The sequence below is a fragment of the Nicotiana tabacum genome, chromosome 9 (genome assembly GCF_000715075.1).
Source record: "Nicotiana tabacum cultivar K326 chromosome 9, ASM71507v2, whole genome shotgun sequence".
In the NCBI taxonomy this organism is placed as follows: Eukaryota; Viridiplantae; Streptophyta; class Magnoliopsida; order Solanales; family Solanaceae; genus Nicotiana; species Nicotiana tabacum.
This window is the reverse complement of record NC_134088.1, coordinates 95141608-95162354: the sequence shown is the minus strand read 5'-3', so window position 1 is coordinate 95162354 and position 20747 is coordinate 95141608. Positions and strand designations below refer to the sequence as shown.

The window sequence follows — 20747 nt, the reverse complement described above, 5'->3', positions numbered from 1 at the left end:
ATTCTAAAAATTAAAAAAATAATTAAATAACTATTTTGTATAGCGGAAACTTCACTTTTAAAGGGTAAATAAAAGTGAACGGTATTTCATTAAGTGCATTCGTACTTTTAATATAGTATAAATAAATAAATATAAATATAATATAGATTTTTGTCACGAGGGCAAAAAATGCCTCTCTACAGTTAGTGAACTGGTTCAAATTTATTATTAATCTAATTAAAATTTGCTTTTACAACAAAATTTCGCAACCCCTACTGGCCGTAAAACCCACTTCCGCCATTGAAATCATGGTAAAAACTAGGAGTAATAAATCAAACACCGACGAAAATCTGAAGACCTCAAGAAGCAGAGATGCTAACAAAATCTCAAAATATTCACAAAACCAACCATTCATTCTCGGAAGTGACGATGCCTGTTATGAGACTACGGAATGTGACGCCTAGCAGTAGCTGAGATGGGAAATTTTGTTGGTAAGAGCATAACTCAATCATATAAGTACTATTTTCTCCTTTTTTTTTGGTTGTAAAAACAATCATTGAGTACATTCTCCCCAGTTTTCCTTTGCGATTTGTCTAATTTAAAATAATCAGTGAGTGCTTGGTTTATGATGCCACTTGCATGTAAAAGAAACAAAATAGAGGAGTTGACTTTAATAATTTTGGAAACAAAAAAGAGGAGTCGACTTTAATATATAATGTTGGATGTGGAGTTGACATCCTCAATATATTGCAGTTTTCTCAGTTAATGTCACAGGAACCTCATTGTCTCTCTCACAAATCCTTAGTCGTCTCATTCTATTTCAATACAGTTATGGATAGAGAGTTGACTCAGCTCCAAAAGGACCAGATGGAGGCCATTCTCGGGCATGAGTCTGAGCCATTTGAAACCTTTATTTCCGATCACATAGAGAGCTCCAAGGAAAAAGATTCGGAGGCTAAGTCAATGTTCAAGATGATGAAGCAGAACGATCCTGACTCCTTTGCTCTTAAGCTTGCTGAGTTTCTTGGCCCTTCCCACGACCTTTATTACCGTGAAGAGTGTGCTGTTCTCCTCAACAAGTTGCTTACTGATGACAATGATGACGACTTATGCACTTGGCGCAATCTAAGTCTCTCCACTCAATCCACCATCAAATGTATAATCCTTAATCGTATGAGCCTGGAAGAATCAGAATTCATCATGCTAGAGCTCAGTAACACCGTTTCGAAGCTGGCTGCTTCACTTCTCCCAAATAACAAATGGCCTGAATTATTTCCCTTCTTGTATCAATGCCTCACTGATGATTCAACTTCAAACAATTACTTAAAATTTTGTTCTTTCTTAGTATTTGGGATGCTAGCTGACGACATAGGCGAAACAATAGTCCCTTGCATAAAGAATTTGCACCCACTATTCCTTAATACACTGAATGATGATACCCTCTTTCTCAACGTGAGGATCGCTGCCACAAGAACTGTGATCAGCTTCATTCAGTGTGTACCGGCCAATTCAAATGAGAATGAGCGGTTTCAAGATCTATTGCCATGTATGATGAGGACATTGACTGATGGGTTGAGCATAGGTGATCAGGAGGATCTAGCACGGTATGTGCTGGATTTTTTTATTGAGTTGGCGAAGAATGAGCCTAGGTTCTTTAGGCGGCAACTAGTGGTTGTTGTGGGTTCAGTATTGGATATAGCAGAGGACGAGAAATTGCAAGAGGGGACAAGGCGCTTGGCAGTTGAATTTTTGATAACATTGGTTGAGGCTAGGGAGAGGACACCTGGGATGATGAAGAAGTTACCGTTGTTTATTAGCAGATGTTTTACAATGTTACTGAATTTATTACTAGATATTAAGGATGACCCCGCTTGGCATAATGCCAAGGATGTGGATGATGATACAGGGACTACAAGTAACTACCATGTTGGTAAGAAGTGTTTAGAGCGGTTTTCTATTGCATTAGGAGGTAAGTCTATTAGTTATATTGCTATAGAGCAGCTGTGTGCTTATGCGGCTGCCCCAGAGTGGAAGAAGCGCCATGCAGCCCTCTTTGCACTTGCTCAGATTGCTGAAGGTTGCTCAAAGCTGGTACAACAGCTGTCTTAGTTTATTTACTATGCCTATGGTTTGATTATAACGGATATAATATATTATTTCAAGTTGTAGCATTTAAGAGGTGTTTTTTTCCCGCTGGCATACTGCTTAAATTTATAAGATAGTTTGCCCCTATTGCTCTACGTGAATGCTTTACACTATGTTTATTGTTTGAAGTTATCTCTTTGATTTATTTATTTTCATAGGAAATTACCTCAGAATCATGGCTTTCTTTTGCTACTACAGGTGATGATTAAGAATCTGGAGCAACTAGTGAATATGGTTCTTAATTGTCTCCAAGATCCTCATCCTCGAGTCAGATTGGCTGCTTGCCAAGCAATTGCCCGGTTGTCGAAATTCTTCTGTCCAAATTTTCAAGAACAATACCATAACCAAGTAGTTCCTGCATTAACTGCAGCTGTTGATGATAAACATCAACGAGTGCAGGTTTGTCCTATGTGATATGTACTATTCCGGGATGCTGCAAGTTTTCCAAAGAACAAAAGCAAGCTAAAAGAAGATTAGATTATCATTGAAACACGAAACAACCAACAAGGAGGTCTCAAACCATACAGTTGAAGATCTTTAATACACATTTAATTTTTAAAATTGTATTTTATTATATTGGTAAAGTCTATTTAATTTAATTTGTAAAATTATGTTTTAATCCATAAGAGAATTTTGATTCCACGGCTGTCGGAGTTGGCTCTTAATCAAATCGCTCATCTTATTGCATTCTGCTAGATCTTGTTATGTAATTTTGAGATACTCTGAGGAGTATCTTTGCTATATATGGCTTCATTTGCTTAGTCATAATGCTTGTTCCTAACAGGTCCTCAAGACCTCAGCAATCACTTTTGCCTTTCTGAAACATGAAGCTAATTAAGGATGTATTTCGCAACATCCCGTCTAGAATTTCGTACAATTAGTTTTGTTTTATTATATCTAATACATTGGCTGCGGTCGTGTGTTTATGAAAATTTTATTTGATGACATTATTTTTGTTGCAATAAGAGCTTTCTTGCTGAATTACGATAACGTTTAGTGATTGTAATATATGAGATTATAGAGGAAGTAATTATTACTAAATGTCAGGGGAGGTATCTAGAGAGTACCCTTAAATAAAGTTTTGAAAAAATACATAAGCCTAAAGATATGGTAAATGTGAATCCAGTCAGTTGCTGATGCCAACTAATTTAGTCCTTTTACTTTTTTGGCTTTTTTAGGCATATGCCGCGGGAGCTCTCTCAGCTTTCTATGGGTCTGACAAACCAGAAACTTTGATACCTTACCTAGATGGAATAGTTAACAAACTGCTTATACTTCTACAGGTGTGCAAATATGGATACCACCAAATTACAGAGGTATGTCACTGCTAATATGTGCAAGAGACTAATAGTGTCTTTTTTGGCTTTTTGTTGCTTGAAATGCAGAATGGTGAACAAATGGTCCAAGAAGAAGCATTATGGGCATTGTCTCGTATAGCTCAATGTGTTGGGGTATTAACTGGTGCATTTATTCTTGACTCAGTTCTTTATGCTTAAGTTAAGGCTGATATATTGTACGTCAACAGGAGCACTTCCGGACCTATTATGATACTGTTATGCCACACTTGAAAGCTGTATCAATAAAGACAGATCTTAATCTCATTCTTCGTGCCAGAGCAATGGAGTGCATAAGCTTTGTTGGGTTTGCTGGTGGGAAGGAGAAATTTAGAGAAGACGCAGAGCAGGTCTTCTTACCAACTATTCCCAGTACTGAACACATATTTATTAAACACCTACATTGATGCCATACTCATAGGATACTGAACACATCTTTTTTAGTTCCTCACTCATGGGATGCTAAACACGTATATTGATGCCATTGACTGGGATTGCTTTGTGTTTGTGTCATTTGTTATGCTTTGTCAGATGGCTTTACTGTAGTCAAACCATAATATAGATTACTCTTGTTTGATTTACTAGTTCTTTCAACAATTATGTGCAACAAAATTATGACAGTGATACCTGTCCGCCTCTCTTGGCATTGTTTTTCTTCTCTTGGCGTTTGCTGGGGTGCACTTATTGTCTTTTGGTCATTTCTCAACATAGAACTTACTTTTTATTTGTTTCCTGTTTTGTTGTTGTCATTAAAGGTTATGGAAGTGCTTATATCATTACAAGGATTACAAACAAATAGGGATGATCCTCCTACTAAGTACTTGCTAATAGTATGTGTAAATCACTTAATTTTAAGATCAGCTTTCTTTTTAGATTTTCCGCTTTTTATTTTCTTAATTTCATTGCAGGCATGTACTAGAATTTGCAATTGCCTGGAACAGGATTTTCTTCCTTATATGAGTGCAGTCATGCCGTTTATGATTCATTGTGCTCAACTTGAACCCGATATGACTATCTTTGCGGGGTTGGTCCTGCGCAGCTACGCTCTGACATTAGAGGAAGACTTCTACCCATGGATTCCCCAGGTTGGTGTTGCTCTCAAATGCACACACAACGGACAAATAATAAAGAAGTGAGTCAAGTATCGTTCCCATAGGGACTTACGATTAACTTTTAACCATATTAAACTAATTCTGAATATCTAAACTAGAAAGGTTGCTTGATTATTGAGAATGATTATGACTACTAAAAGTTTGAAGTAAGGAAAATAATTTGATCAACACACATAAAGGTTTTGGATTCTAATGGGAGATAGTATTCTAGAGTTATGGCATATCTAACAGTCCTGTTGAATTCTACAATTAAATTGACAAGAAAAACTGTACCCACAGAAATATCTCAATTTCTACTCACCTATTCATACAAGGAGGTCACGGGTTCGAGCGTTGAAAACAACCTCTTGCGGAAATGCAGGGTAAGACTGCGTACAATAGACCCTTGTGGTCCTACCCTTCCCCGGACCCCACGCATAGCGGGAGCTTAGTGCACCGGGCTGCCCTTTTTTTTCTATTCATACTAGTCTAACACCTACACAGCGTTGTCAAAGGCGCGCTTAAGCCCTGAAGCGAGGGTCAAAACATGTTGAGCGCTTCGTTTCGCTTTGCGAGCGCTTCAGTGTCGCATCAAGGCTCTAAGGCATACTTTTCCTTGCCAATGAGTGATCCTGAAAGGGCGACACTAAGCAATTGATATTTTATTTTGTCGTAAATTTTTTTCAATTTCTTTGTCCATATATTTGTTATTTATGCTTATAATTATTGGTCTTGGATTACATATATATATTTTTACTTTTTCTCCAGTTGTGCCTTTTTTTATTAAAGCTCACGCTTTATTTCCGCTTTGCGCTTAAAGCCCCAATAGACCTTAGAGCCTTTTTGCGCTTTTTGCCTTTGATAACACTGCACCTACATGCCTATGTAATTAGAAATATTAAGAACACAGTAAAACCTGTAAAACAATTAAGAAAGGCAATTAAGTATATTTCTATCTTAATTATGAATAAGGTCCCAAAACTTGTCCTACTCAATCCTATTACCATAAAGAAATACTTTTTTCAAGTTCACTTCCAGATTTGTAGGATAGTATTCAATTGAGATAAAAAATCAAATAATTAAGCTCAAGATTGAATAAATAACCCAATATGATAAATCAATTTGTCAAATCAAAATTCAAATATCAACAACCGTGTAGAACCATCAACCATAATCCTAGAAATAAATAAACTAGCCACTCATGTTCTTCAATTTGTCAAATAAAAATCCACTCAGCTTCAGGCCCAGAGCGCGGTACTCGCGCTTTGAACTCGAAAATAGCTCTGCCAGAACTCTCGCTGCGAGGCTCACCTCGGGAGCTTAGGTTCTCTTCCAGGTCTGCAGCACGCGATGAAGTGCGCATTTAAGGGACTTTACTGCAAAGTGTGAAATTCCAATACTCAGAAATTCCTCCTCTCGCGTTCTGCAAGGAGACTTTTCTAGCCCGGTTCCATCTCGGTGCGATGGTCATGCGTCGCCTGACACCTCTGTAGCCCAGAATTTTCCCCTTTTTCTTTCCAATTTGTTTCAAAATACCGCTAAGGCATTCCATTAACAACTGGTCCATGTAAAACAATTATTGAGCGTAGTTGATCATATTTAACACTAAATTCAACCAAGGAGAGGTAAAATTGGGAGAAATTTAACACAAACACATTCAATATGCCCAACATCATTTGGCATGAATAATCACCTGTCCATTTTCTTTTTTCTCATGTGCTGTTGAGTGAGGTCAAATTCAGCAATTGATATCAATGGCTTACTGCATGAATCAGGTTGTTTCAGTCTTTGTTCCACTTTTGAAATTCTATTACCACAATGAAGTCAGGAATCAGGCTGCTAAAGGTGAGAATTCTCGTGATTTTATATGGTTTCTTTGTTTTCATGTAAATCCCAACTGCTGATGCCATTTTATTTGTTTGTTTAAGCCATGGCCCTCCTGTTGCATTCTGCTAAATTGGCTGTTGAGAAAGGGATTGCTCAAGATGGAAGTGAGTCATATTTCACAAAGTTGTCAGGCCATATAATACTGTCTATGGTAGAAGCTTTGCATGAGGTTGTCCTTAACATCAGTATTTATGTTGTTTCTTATTTTCTTTTCTTTTTTCTTTTTGGGGTGAGGAAAATGTTATAAGTTCAGACGATTTGGATAAAGAGAAAGTGACACTTGATTTGTTATCTCGTGCAGGAGCCTATGACAGAAATATGTGCAGTCATGTTGGATGAATTGTATAGGTGCCTGCAGGTTTGGTTATGTCTAATTCTGTTTCCTTAATATTCTTGATCTAATTGTGCAGTGTTTTCCTATTTTGTGGTATCTTTCTTTTGAGCTGTTCATGTTCCAACTTGATCACACTGTTGGCCTTTATGTTCTACACAGTTAATAACTTCAGTTTCTTCTCCTTCAATAGAGATCTAAACAGAAATCTCGACCAGACTCTTATCAGTTATATTCTACTAGAAGCAAAAGAAAGCTTAGGACATCTCTTATACAGAGGAAGACACGAGGATCAAGTAAAGTAGGAGCTCTCTATTTAATTCTTCCTATGTGTGTGAATTTATACCTACAAAGACATGCTTAAACTTTAATAAAATGCTATTGACGTGTGGAATCAAATTTACGGCAGATAGCGCAATCACAAAGTTCTCTTGGCATGACTAGGTAAAACTAGTGAGTCTGACAAACTGGCTATTAACTTTGTATTAGATTGACTCTATAGAGAAACTTTGTTCCAGTAAACCCCTGTTAATCCAACGTATATATGGCTGTTGTTTAAAATTTTCCACTAGTACTGTCAAAGTGAGAAATAGCAACAGTGGCAGAAAAAGGGATATAATTTTCAGGTTCTGTGGTCCTTCTGTTTCTTCTTTCAGATCTGTGGCGCACTTCTCAATGAAAGTCAGCTTCGCCGGATTGTGGATGAGCTAAAGCATGTCATTACAGAAAGTTCAAATAGAAAAGGAAAACTCGCAGAGAGAGCAAAAACAGAAGATTTTGATGCTGAGGAAGCTGAATTGCTGAAGGGTGAAAAAATGCAAGAAGATCTAATTTTCTCCCATGTATGTTCCTTTTTAAGAATGAAGTTCAGATACAAGTGACACACTGTTGTCTTTATGCGGTCTTTCACTTTGGTTCTGCAATTATTCTTGAATAAGGTAAACTTTTTTATCAGGTTGGTGCAATATTGGATACATTGATAAAAAACTTCAAGGCTGCTTCCTTGCATTTCTTTGACGAGCTGTCGTCATATCTTTTTCCTATGTGGGTAAGTTCGGGACATGATAAGCACGGTCATTCTAACTCTCTGGTTTGTTTAGTTATCTATCTTATTGTTTATTTTTCGATTTTTCTTGCTTCTATGAAGGGCAAAGATATAACAGCTCAAGAGAGACGTACATCAATTTTTATCTTTGATGGTCTTGTCGAGGAGTGCCCTGAAGCGGCTCTAAAGTGGGTTTGTCTGTATGAGTTTTTCTTAAATGGTTGGAGTCAATGTTTTGAAATAAAATTATTTCCCATGTCAACTAGGTACTGTGATGTATTTCTACCTTTGTTCTTGGATGCAAGCAATGACGAATGCCCGGCTGTTAGACAGGTTTGCGTATCTTAGTGGTTGTCGAGAGATTTTTTTATTCAAGTTTCTCACCATATGATTTAACCAAATACCATTATGTTGTGCTCAGTGTGCTCTTTATGGACTCGGGCTTTATGCGGAATATGGTGGTTCTGTTTTCAAACCTTTTGTTAGAGGTATGATAACGTTGAATGTGATATTGAGATCCTTCTCGTCATGTGGAACTGGACGAAAGTAATACTATTTTTTTTTTGTATTTTACTAAATATTGCGACCTGATTCAGAGACTACTTCAAGGATCAATGTAGTGATAATGCATTTTCGGGCTCGTGAACTTGAGAATGAACATGCATATGATAATGCTGTTTCTGCACTTGGTAAGATATGTCAGTTTCACCGGGAAAATATTGACTCAGCCCAGGTTTGTCCTTCTCAAATCCCTAAAGTTTATTTGTTTATGCATTCTTATGACTTAATGGTCATTTATACTTGGGTTGGAATTCCGAAATGTAAGGTGTACATTTAAGATCTTTAGTGCCTACTTCATTGCATGTATCAACTAGTTTGAAACCTGCAATTATTTTTTTTATCCATCCTAATATCCGTCTTAAAGCAGTTGCATTAGTCCTATAACTTAACAATTGCATTAGAATAGGATATAGTAGTGTGATGAACTTCTTAACCATACGTGTACAGATCTAGAAGAATTTCCAGTAATTCTTGTCTTATTTATTTACTTATTGCATCCTTTATTTGGTGAGTGTTTTAGTTAACCCGACAAGGCGACATGGATATTTTTGTTCTATGCAATTTAATATGATTAATAATTTAATAAGTGATCAATATGCTTGTAGCTGAGATTGGGATGTTGAGATGGATGTGTGGGCATACCAGGTTGGATAAGATTAGGAATGAAGTTATTCGGGATAAGGTGGGAGTGGCCCCCTTGGAGGATAAGATGCGGGAGGCGAGGTTGCGATGGTTCGGGCATGTTGAGAGGAGAAGCATAGAGGCCCCAGTTAGGAGGTGTGAGAGGTTAACCTTGGTGGGTATGAGGAGGGGTAGAGGTAGGCCAAAAAAGTCTTGGGGAGGTGATTAAACAGGATATGGCGCTGCAGGAACTTACTGAGGACATGACTCTTGATAGGAGGGTGTGGAGGTCGAGAATTAGGGTAGAAGGTTAGTGGGCAGTCTATTGTTTCCCTTCGTCTTCTTCCGTTCGACATCATTAGTGTTAGGTTGTTATCCCTTTATTCTTAGATTGCTATTACTACCGTTTAATTGTTACCTTGGCGCCGACCCTCTTTTTATCTTGTTGTTTTTGTTTATACTTGTTGTCATTATTTCTTTTTATCTTTTCTTTAGCTGAGGGTCTTCCGGAAACAACCTATATGTCCTCCAGGGTAGGCGTAAGGCTGCTTACATCTCACCCTCCCCACACTCCACTTGTGGGATTCACTGGGTTTGTTGTTGTTGTTATTGATCAATATGCTTGTAATTTCTAAGCTTTCTAGAAATTGGTTCCTAATTGCATGATTGTTTCCATTTTGCTAGTTATTGAGCCTTTTTTTATTTTCTATTTCGGTTGTTTTCCAGATTACTTAATACAGTTGCTCATATCGTACCCCCTGCAGAGTCCTTTCCTTTCCTTCCGTGGAAAAAAGGAAAAACAAATTTTGTTTTTGCATATACATGTATACTGAGCTTCCTCCATTTTCTCTTTTAAGTTATACTTGCTAAAAGAGATCCCTTTGAGTTATTTCCTTTTTGACTTGCTACAGTTATCCCATATTATATGACAATATTTGACTTGCTTATATGTTTATTTATGGTAGTGGAAGAAAATACTAACGTAATAGCCGAAAACATAGTTTGATAGATATCGTATCACATCAACGTTTAAAGTTTGAATTTTCAATAATCTGAAACAACAACAACAACAAACCCAGTGAAATCCCACAAGTGGGATCTGGGGAGGATACAATGTTATCAAAGGCGAAAAACGCAAAAAAGCTCTAAGGTTTGTTGGGGCTTTAAGCGCAAATAAAGCGTGGGCTTTAAGGAAGAAAGGCGCAAATAGAGTAAAACTAGTAATATGTATGTGTAGTCCAAGACTAATATCTATAAGTATGAATACCAAATATATGGACAAAAAAATTGAAGAGAATTTACGATAAAGTGAAATATCAATTGTTTAGTGTCGTCTCTTCAAGATTGCGCTTATTGGCAAGGAAAAGCATGCCTTAGCGCCTTGATGACAACACTGAAGCGCCCGTTAAGCGAGGCGAAGCGCTTAACGTGTTTTGAACCTCGCTTTAGGGCTTAAGCGCGCCTTTGATAACACTGGGAGTATAAAGTGTACGCAAACCTTACCCCTAACTTATGACGTTAGAGAGGTTGTTTCCAAAAGACCCGGCTCAAGAATAGTGAAATTTTCAATAATTTGAAATATTCTTGAAATTGGTGAAAGTGTCAAAGTTGTGAAATATCAAAGTTTGATCGTATTGTGAAACTTTGATATTCTTGAAATATCAAAGTGTATTCGTATAGAATAGTATTTATTTGTGAAATAGTGTCAAACATTTTTAGACTTCCCTAAATTGGAACAAATAGAACATCTAATTTATTTTACCATGAGATATTTTAGTGAAAAAGCCGAAAAATCCTCACATATGGTGATTGGTGCTATATTGTATTTGCCTTTGGTTAATACATTCTAACAAGGATCTGTTTCATTGTGCATGTGCTCCTCAGGCGAAATATACTAAAAACATATAGCTTTTGATCATTCTAGATGTGAGAAAGCACGGGAGAAAATATATTATTGATATTAGATACTCAATACAATACAAGAGGTCCTTATTTATAGCTAGCTATACTCTACAAGGACATATTACTCCTATTTCAATGTGGGACAAGACTACATTATGTACATATCTGTAAACTAACACTCCCCCTCAAGCCAGTGCATACAAATCATATGTACCGAGCTTGTTACATATATAACCAATACGAGGACCAGTGAAGGACTTGGTGAAAATATCTGCAAGCTGATCATTCGACCTCACAAAACGTTATAGCAATCTCTCCTGAAAGTATCTTTCTCTGACGAAGTGACAATCAATCTCAATGTGTTTAGTTCTCTCATGGAACACCGGATTTGATGCAATATGAAGGGCAGCTTGATTATCGCACACAAGTTCCATCCGATTGATTTCACCAAATTTCAACTCCTTGAGCAATTGTTTGGTCCAGACTAACTCACATGTTGCCATAGCCATTGCTCGATATTATGCTTCTGCACTAGACCGAGCAACTACATTCTGTTTCTTGCTCTTCCAAGACACCAAATTTTCTCCTACTAAAACACAATATTCAGACGTAGAATGTCTATCAGAAGGTGATCCTGCCCAATCAGCATCTGAGTATCCAACGATCTGCTCACGACCTCGATCCTCAAACAGTAACCCTTTGCCTGGAGCCGATTTTATATACCGAATAATGCGGACAACTGCATCCCAATGACTATCACAGGGAGAATTCATAAACTGACTTACAATACTCACAGGATAAGAAATGTCGGGTCTAGTCACTGTGAGATAATTTAATTTACCAACCAGCTGCCTATAGCTTGCAGGATCGCTAAGCGGCTCCCCCTGTCTTGGTAGAAGTTTAGAATTCAGAGTGTCAACAGGTCTGCAACCTATCATCCATGTCTCCTCGAGAATGTCTAAAGCATATTTTCCTTGAGAAATAACAATACCTGAGCTAGACTGAGCAACCTCAATACCTTGAAAGTACTTAAATCTGCCTAGATCCTTAGTTTGGAAGTGCTGGAAGAGATGCTGCTTCAGATTGGTAACACCATCCTGATCATTGCCAGTAATAACAATATCATCAACATAGACTGCCAGATAAATACAGAGACTTGAAGCAAAGTGCCGATAAAACACAGAGTGATCAGCTTCACTACGAGTCATGCCAAACTCCTGGATAACCGTGCTGAACTTATCAAACCAGGCTCGAGGAGACTACTTTAGACCAAAAAGTGACCGATGCAAGCGACATACAAGGTCACGAGACTCCCCTGAGCAACAAAACCAGGTGGTTGCTACATATAAACCTCATCCTCAAGATCACCGTGAAGAAAGGCATTCTTAATGTCCATCTGATAGAGAGGCCAATGACGAACCGCAGCCAAAAGGCGGACTGATGCTACTTTAGCCACGGGAGAGAAGGTATCACTATAATCGAGCCCAAATATATGAGTATATCCTTTGGCAACAAGACGGGCCTTAAGTCGATCAACCTGGCCATCGGGACCAACTTTGACTGCATAAACCCAACGACAACCAACAGTAGATTTACCTGAAGGAAGAGGAACAAGCTCCCAAGTACCACTTATATGTAAAGCAGACATCTCGTCACTCATAGCCTGTCGCCATCCTGGATGAGACAACGCTTCACCTGTAGACTTGGGGATGGAAACCGAGGACAAAGAAGATATGATAACTTAAAACGACATAATGGGGATTAGGATTAAGAGTGGTCTGTATACCTTTTCGAAGTACAATCGGTGTACTAGGAAGAGATAAGTCCGCAGTAGGAGCAGGGTCAGGTGCAGGACGAGAACCAGCTGGGCCTGATGTAGGGCGTAGACGACGATAATAAGTCAAGAGTGGTGTTCCTGTGGCCGGGGATCTAGGAAGAACAACACTAGACTCCTCAACGGTTGGTATGGGTGAAACTTCTGTGGTCGAAGGTGGAGGAGGAGTTATAGTAAACTCCTCAAAGGTCGGTATAGGTAAGACCTCAGATATATCATGGTGGTCAGCAGAGGTAAAGAAAGGTTTAGACTCAAAAAATGTGACGTCAGCTGGCATAAGGTACCTACGAAGATCAGGGGAATAACAACGATATCCCTTTTGAACACGAGAATAACCAAGGAAGACATACTTAGAGCACAAGGAGCTAACTTATCTTTGCCAGGGGCTAAGTTATGAACAAAACACGTGCTCCCAAAAACACGAGGTGGAAGAGAGTATAAGGGTGACTGGGGAAACAATACTGAATGCGGAATCTGATCCTTGATGGGAGATGAAGGCATCCGATTAATCAAATAACTAGCTGTGAGAACTGCATCGCCCCAAAAACGCAACGGAATACGAGATTCAATTAGAAGTGTGCGAGCAGTCTCAATAAAGTGCCTATTCTTTCTCTCTGCAACCCCATTTTGCTGAGGGGTATAAGGACAAGATGTCTGATGAATAATTCCTTGAGAAGTCATAAACTGCCGAAACTGAGAAGATAAATATTCTAAGGCATTATCACTGCGAAAAATGCGAATAGAAACACCAAATTGGTTTTTGATTTCAGCACAGAAACTCTGGAATATAGAAAATAACTCAGAACGATCTTTCATTAAGAAAAGCCAAGTACATCTTGAATAATCATCAATAAAACTAACAAAATAACGAAATCCCAAGGTTGAACTGACTCTACTAGGACCCCATATATCAGAATGAACTAAGGAGAAAACAGACTCTGCATGACTCTCGACACTACACGGAAATGAGGCTCGGCACCATCTCCTGAAGTTTGGATAAACTCGGATGTCCTAAACGTCTGTGGATTAGGTCTGGAGGATCTGTAACTAGACATGTTGTGGTAGGACTGAGTGAGTTAAGATAGTAAAGGCCTTCTGATTCACGTCCTGTACCAATTGTCTGTCCCGTACTGCGGTCCTGCATAATAAAAGAATCGTCAATAAAATATATACCACAATGGAGGGCACGAGTCAAACGACTAATAGATGCAAGACTAAAAGGACAACCAGGGATATAAAGAACGGAATCTATGGTGATAGAAGACAAGGGATTAGCTTGTCCAACTCCTTTTGCCTTAGTTTGACATCCATTGGCTAAAGTAACAGTGGGAAAAGACTGTGAATATACAATATTCGACAAAAGTGATATATTACCAGAGATGTGATCAGAAGCGCCTGAGTCCATGACCCATGGTCCAAGAGTACTAGACTAGGAAACCCAAGCAAAAGAATTACCAGCAACAGAAGTATCGGTCTGAGCTACCGAGGCTACTTGTGGAGATGTCTGCTTACTTGCTCGATACTGAAGGAGCTCATTATATTCTTCTTTAGATAAAGAAAATCCCTGGTTACCTGTAGTCTCGGTTTGAGCTGTGTAAGCATTTTTGGGTGGACGACCATGTAGGGAATAACACATTTCACGAATGTGTCCAAATTTGTGACAATAAAAAACACTTGGTCTAGATCTTCCAAAACGACCTCCCCTCGTCTATTTTTCATAGTTTGAGACGCCCGAACATCCACTGTCTGGGATGCGAGAACAGAGGAATCAAGTATCTGTGATGAGATCACTGGGTGACTTGGTGCTGCAGCAAGGCGGAGTAATCGAGAGAATACTTCATCAACTGTGGGGACAGTCGGACTAGCCAAAATCTAGTCGCGTACTGAATCAAGATCATTAGGAAGTCCAACGAGGGTATGAACTAGAAGCATCTTCTGTCGCTGCTTTTGTTGTTTTTCAACATTAGCAGAAACTGGCATCAACTTTTCAAATTCCTCCACGACTGCCTGTACTTGACCCAAGTAAGTAGACATATCTAATTCCTGCTTCTTTAAGTTTGTCATCCGCGATATCACATCATAGAAGCGAGATATGTCATTAGTGTATAAGGTACGAGCCTTTGCCCAAACCAAATAACATGTCTGGAATGGACGAAACAAGGGCATCAACTTGGACTCAATAGATCGCCACAAGATGCTACATATCTGAGCATCGATTTTTGCCCAAAGTGCTATTGCCTTTTCATCTCCATCGCTAGACTGTTTGATTAGATGATCTTGAATACCTTGACCTTTACACCACAACTCGACAGATGAAGCCCAAGCTGAGTAGTTTGAACTTCCCATTAAAGGTTCCGGGGTAATCATAACACTAGAGCTTCCACAACTCATGTTTCTAAACCCAAAAACATCAAATCCCAAAGACAACGTTGCAAATTATTACCAAATAAGAGAAAGAATCAACTGTAATCCACTGAAACAGAGTAAGGAAATAATGTAGTCATCGGAATCTTACTGTAGCTGCTGGAAAAAACACTGTTCACGCTGGAAAAATATAAAGGTGGTCAGAATTTGGTGTAACCTGGATGGGTAGGCTCGGAATTCCCTTGCGAACAATCTGTCCCAAAGAAATTTTTTCAAAAAGTGACCGGAAAGGGACGTCGTAACTTCACCGGAAAAATTTCTTCCAGCGGCGCGTGGTAGCGCGTGAAAGGTCTTTTGACGGAGATATTTTTATGGGTTGGTCGCCGGAGGCCGATCTACTTCGTGGCGGTGTTGGTTTTTGCACAACACTGACGAAAAATAGCTTCTTTTTTTTTTACTGCGGCAGACCTGTGTTTGCCGGAAAAAAGACTTCCGGTTGACTGATTTCTCTTCCCAGAGTCGCTGGAATTTATGCACAGCGATAAATCTCTCACGATTGCTCTGATACCATGTGAGAAAGCACGGGAGAAAATATATTATTGATATTAGATACTCAATACAATACAAGAGGTCCTTATTTATAGCTATACTCTACAAGGACATATTACTTTTATTCCAATGTGGGACAAGACTACATTATGTACATATCTGTAAACTAACAGTAGATAAAGTGACGTTTCTCGGATGTACATCATGATCTTGTTATAGTTTCTTCACAATTCTTATTCCAATTTCTTTTGATAGATTATTCCGATTTGGTTGAACTGCCTGCCTATAAAGCGTGACTTGCATGAAGCCAAATATGTTCATGACGAGCTATGTTTGATGGTTGAAAGGTATTGGATTATTTTGCTCTAGTTTTCATCTTCATCTGCTCCACTTTACTATTTCAGATCTTCATTATAATTTGTTTCATATATTTTATTCAATAAATCTAGAAAAGAAAGATTACAATATGGGGACATGATTAGATATGTTTTTTTGGTGTACTCATGAGGACATGATTAGATATGTTTTCCATGGATAAATTATGTGTTCTTAATGCCAGCATGCATACGTTCCAAATAAATTTCCTAATACCACATCTTGGGAAAACTAAGCAATCATTAGCCAAATAAATCGCTTGAGGTAAAATTTTAGTATCCAACTAGTTTTACGAGTTTACTACGATAATGCAACTTGTCACGGCCCAATTTCTCCTATAGGCCGCGATGGCGTCTAACGTCGCCGCTAGGCAAGCCAACGGTGAACTAGCCATGTATTTATTCTTTTTAACAATTTTGAAATAGTTGATTTTCATTTATTAAGTAAGTAAGAGGTGAAAAATTTAATAAAATAAAGCATAAATAAATATGAGAGCAAGTGTGGTGTAATAAATACTCAAAAACCAAATGTCTACTAGCATATTTCCAAGACCTGGTGTCACAAGTGTATGAGCTACTAGTAGAATATACAAAACACTAAACTATTGTCTGAAATAGAGTAAACAGAAAGTAAATGCAAAAGAGAGACTCCGAGTGCTGCAGAACGGATTCGGAAGCAGCTCACTGCTAAGCCTCGGGGTATCGGGGGTGCGCGCCGGAATGACTGCCAGATGCACCTGCCTCAGATCCTGCACGATTAGTGCAGAAGTGTAGCGTGAGTACATAAACAACATGTACCCAGTAAGTATCCAGTCTAACCTCGAAGAAGTAGTGACGAGGGGTCGACATTGACACTTATTATGGGCCAATAATAAAATGCAAAAACTCTAAATAGTTATGGAATATGGAAATAATAATAATAATAACACAATAAAAAGCATTGAATAAATGATTCTTTAATTGATAATAAATTCCAAAATCTTCATCTAACACATACTAGTTCCAAATCACTTACGGTTATTAAATAAATTATACCTCTCAAGCCATAACATAATATCAAGTGTAATCGGGTTCCGAGTATTATCACGCACGATTTATGCCGAGGTCGTACGACCCGATCCAAAATACTATGTGCATTGCCGAGGGTCAAACGGCACGAACCATAGATGCATCTATTATACTGCCGAGGCGAACGGCCCGTTCCCATGAGAATAGAGAAGTTTACCTCGCTCGCGGAAGTACTTGTGACGCGAGAGAACATGGATTTCTCAGAGTTATTAAGTATTCCTCAATTCTTTCCCCAAATAAGAAATCTAACTTGGAAGTTTTCTACTTTAAAATCTCTAGTCTCAGCTCTATTCAAGATAATTAATATGCACAACAAGCATGACAGTACAATCAGAGCATGATGTAAATCTAAGACTACCCGGACATCTCATGGAATATAGCTACACACGGACTCTCGTCACCTAGTGCGTATGTAGCTCCCCACACAAATAATTCACAACAAAAATACACCTAAGGGGATGAGTTCCCTCTTACAAGGTTAGACAAGAGACTTACCTCGTTCTCAAGCTCACTTCCGATCCTCAAATACGCTCTAAATCCTCAACTTGGTGCCAAACAATTCGAAACTAGCCAAATATTAATCAATATATACTCAAAAGTTCATAATTTAGGTAATTACCCACCCCTAATTGGAAGATTCCTAAAATTCACCCACGGGCCCTGATTCTGAAAATTTTCGAAGATAATTGTTACCCATAACCTCACGAACTCAAATATATCATTTTCACCCAATTCTATAATCATTTTCGTGGTTAAATCCCATTTTTATCAAAACCTGGGTTTTTCAACTAAACCCATAATTTTCACAATTTTACATGTTAAAATCTACCCATAATCTATGTATTTAACTTACATTGGATAAAAATTACTTACCTTCAATAGCTAGGTGAAAACCCCTCTCCAAGAAGCTCCAAAATCGCCCAAGAGATGAAAGAAATGAGTCAAAAATGATCTAAGTCCTGACTTAAATGTACCTCACTGCCCAACGGTTTTCGCACTTGCGGTGCCACTGTCGCGCCTGCAGCTCCGCTTCTGCGGACAAAACCTCGCAGGTGCGGACTAAGCCCAGGTCTGCCTCCTTCGCTTCTGCGGACAACGGCTCGCTTCTGCGAGCCCACTTCTGCGGCGTACGCGTCGCACCTGCGACATTCCCCGCTTCTGCCATCGCCTGTCTCGCTCCTGCGCCTTCGCAGATGCGGTCCACGCCTCGCTTCTGCGATCACTGGGCAGTCCACGCCAGGCCGCTTTTGCGGTCAAAAGCTCGCACCTGCGGCCAAAATCTCGTAGCTGCGGACGCACCAGAACTAGTGCATCAGGAGTTCTATTAAGTCCAAACTTGGTCCGCGCATCGTCCGAATGGCACTCAAGGCCCCCGGGGCCCCGCCCCAACATACCAATAAGTTCGTAAACATAAGACGGACCTGCTCGACCTCTCGAAACACGGAAAACAATACCAAAACTAAGAATGACACTCCAAACCAAATTGAATCAACTTATGAACTTCAAGTTCTTCCAACTTGCTCCGAACGCGCCGAATCATACTTAAACTACTCGGAATGATACCAAATTTTGTGTGCAATCTTAAATCACCATACGAAACTATTCCCGGGCTCGCAATCCCAAACGGATCTCGATAACACCAAAACCAAATTTAAAGAACTTGAAAAACCTTCAAGGTGCCAACTTTCAATATTAAACGTTGAAACGCTCCCGGGTCATCCAAAACCCGATACGAACATACGCCCAAGTCCAAAATCATCATACAAACCTATTGGGACCGTCAAATCCCGGTTCCGAGGTCGTTTACTACAAATGTTGATCCAAGTCAAATTTAACCCTTTTAAGCCAATAATAAGGAACTAAGTGTTCCGATTTCAACCCGAACCCTTCCAAATCCTGAACGTTCCGCAAATCATAAAACAGTAAAAGCACATACTTGGAGTCTTATTTAGGGGAACGGGATCTAGAAAGTAAAACGATCGGTCTGGTCGTTACACAACTAGAACAGTTTTGTTTTATTTGTTCTAGCAAAATTACGTCAAGATTATGTTTTAATAATTGATATCTCGTTATAAACTACATTTATTTAGTGCCAATCTCTTCGTGACAGTGCCAATTTAGTTTAACTTAAGTTTGCAGACTCTTAAATATAATCTGACGTATTTATGTGTTTTAGTCTTCACTGTTTTACCAAAGCTTCTGACTTACAGATCAGACGAAGAACTTTTGGGTCACAACTATCTACACCTTCCAAAAGTTATTTCAGTTTTTGCAGAGGTTAGTTCAAAATCGCAGCTAGCAGGTGTTAGAATGAGTTGTTTATTTGTCTTTGATATAAATAATTTCTCAACCGTGATTTTAAGATTTACTTTTGTATGAAAGGCAATAGAAAACCATAATGTAGTGGTATCCATGGGAGTCTCGGACAATAGGTGTGATTTGATTCTCACTGTCCCCCTCTCCCTTACCATTTCCCAGGCCCCTCGTGTAATTGGGAGAAATTGAGGAAAGAAAGGCAATAGAAATCTTATGTATCTTATGTATCTACCCTCAAGGCAGGGGTAAGGTCTGCGTACACACTATCCTCCCCAGACCCCACTCGTGAGATTATACTGGATTTGTTGTTGTTAATACGACAGTCCTAGTGTAGTGTGACATTTACATTTTATGAAGTTTATGCTGATGTAGTCATTAAGAAGGGGATCCTTGGTTCAACGGTAAAGTTGTCTCCGTGTGACCTATATGTCACAGGCTCGAGCCGTGGAAGTAGCCACTAATTCTTGCGTTAGTCTACATCACACTCTTGGAGTGGCCCTTCTCCCACACTGCGTGAATGCGGAATGCTTGTGCATGCATTGGGCTAATGTAGCCATTAAGTAATTGATACTTGGTTCTTTTGTACTAGATTATATGTGCTGGAGAGGATCTTGCTACCGAAGAAACTGCAAAATGCATGATTAATCTTTTGAGGCATTATTAGAAAACACTTCCACCAGTCACCTGGGCATCAGCATGGTCATTGCTATTGCCTCAACAGGAGATGTTACTGGAATCCTTTTTGTCACCTGTGGAAGATGTTAACTTGTAACCAATGCACTGAACCGACTAGTCTTGTGAACTTGTGGGAATCAAAAACATTTTTATGCTCAATTTTTTTACACAAATATTTCATTCTTTTGCGGAGTGAGGTCTTATCCGGCCTATCTATGTGTGATACAGCTCAAAGTTGGTCAAATGTATAAGGATAACAACACTAGTCATTTTGTTCATGTACTTTTTTGTTGTCAAAAGTACTTTTTATTGCGTCAACTCATTTAGACTGAGTAATTGATTTCTAGTCTATAACACACTCTCTTTGTGATATGTAAAGTCTTGTTCAAACGGAGCAAACTGGATTCTTATATAACCTCAATGGTCTGAAACTATCAGCACAAGTAAGCCTTCAATTTGCTTAGATTTAGGACACCATCTCTAGTAAGATAATATCATCCACATATACACTAAGACGATACATTTTCATAACAATGGCTATTGAACAAAAATTAAGAGCAATTGAACTAAATCAAGCTCAATGCTTAAGGCCATCTAAGGAGTTAGGTAGTTTACACTCTTTGTCAAAGTCCTCTTTAAGCAACTCTACCCTGCTTAGCAATTGCCCCCCA

General features: G+C 38.9%; 1 protein-coding gene across 7 annotated transcripts; it reads left to right on the top strand.

Moving 5' to 3' along the window:
• Nucleotides 1-289: 289 nt before the first annotated feature.
• Nucleotides 290-20394, top strand: LOC107784223 (uncharacterized). 7 transcript variants are annotated; one of them, XM_016605305.2, is made up of 20 exons: nt 290-470; nt 809-2070; nt 2323-2523; nt 3303-3407; nt 3510-3575; nt 3650-3808; nt 4214-4288; nt 4367-4543; nt 6325-6394; nt 6478-6605; nt 6738-6794; nt 7424-7609; nt 7723-7815; nt 7915-8000; nt 8079-8145; nt 8234-8300; nt 8409-8545; nt 15899-15990; nt 19296-19362; nt 19991-20394. In XM_016605305.2, exons 1-20 carry the CDS (start codon nt 455-457, stop codon nt 20063-20065), a joined length of 3186 nt encoding a protein of 1061 aa, XP_016460791.2. In that variant the 5' UTR covers nt 290-454; the 3' UTR covers nt 20066-20394. The 7 variants fall into 7 exon arrangements, with proteins under 7 accessions (XP_016460791.2, XP_016460795.1, XP_016460794.2 ...); XM_016605306.2 differs by having other exon boundaries at nt 312-470; nt 4400-4543; XM_016605309.2 differs by lacking the exon at nt 19296-19362.
• Nucleotides 20395-20747: the final 353 nt, after the last annotated feature.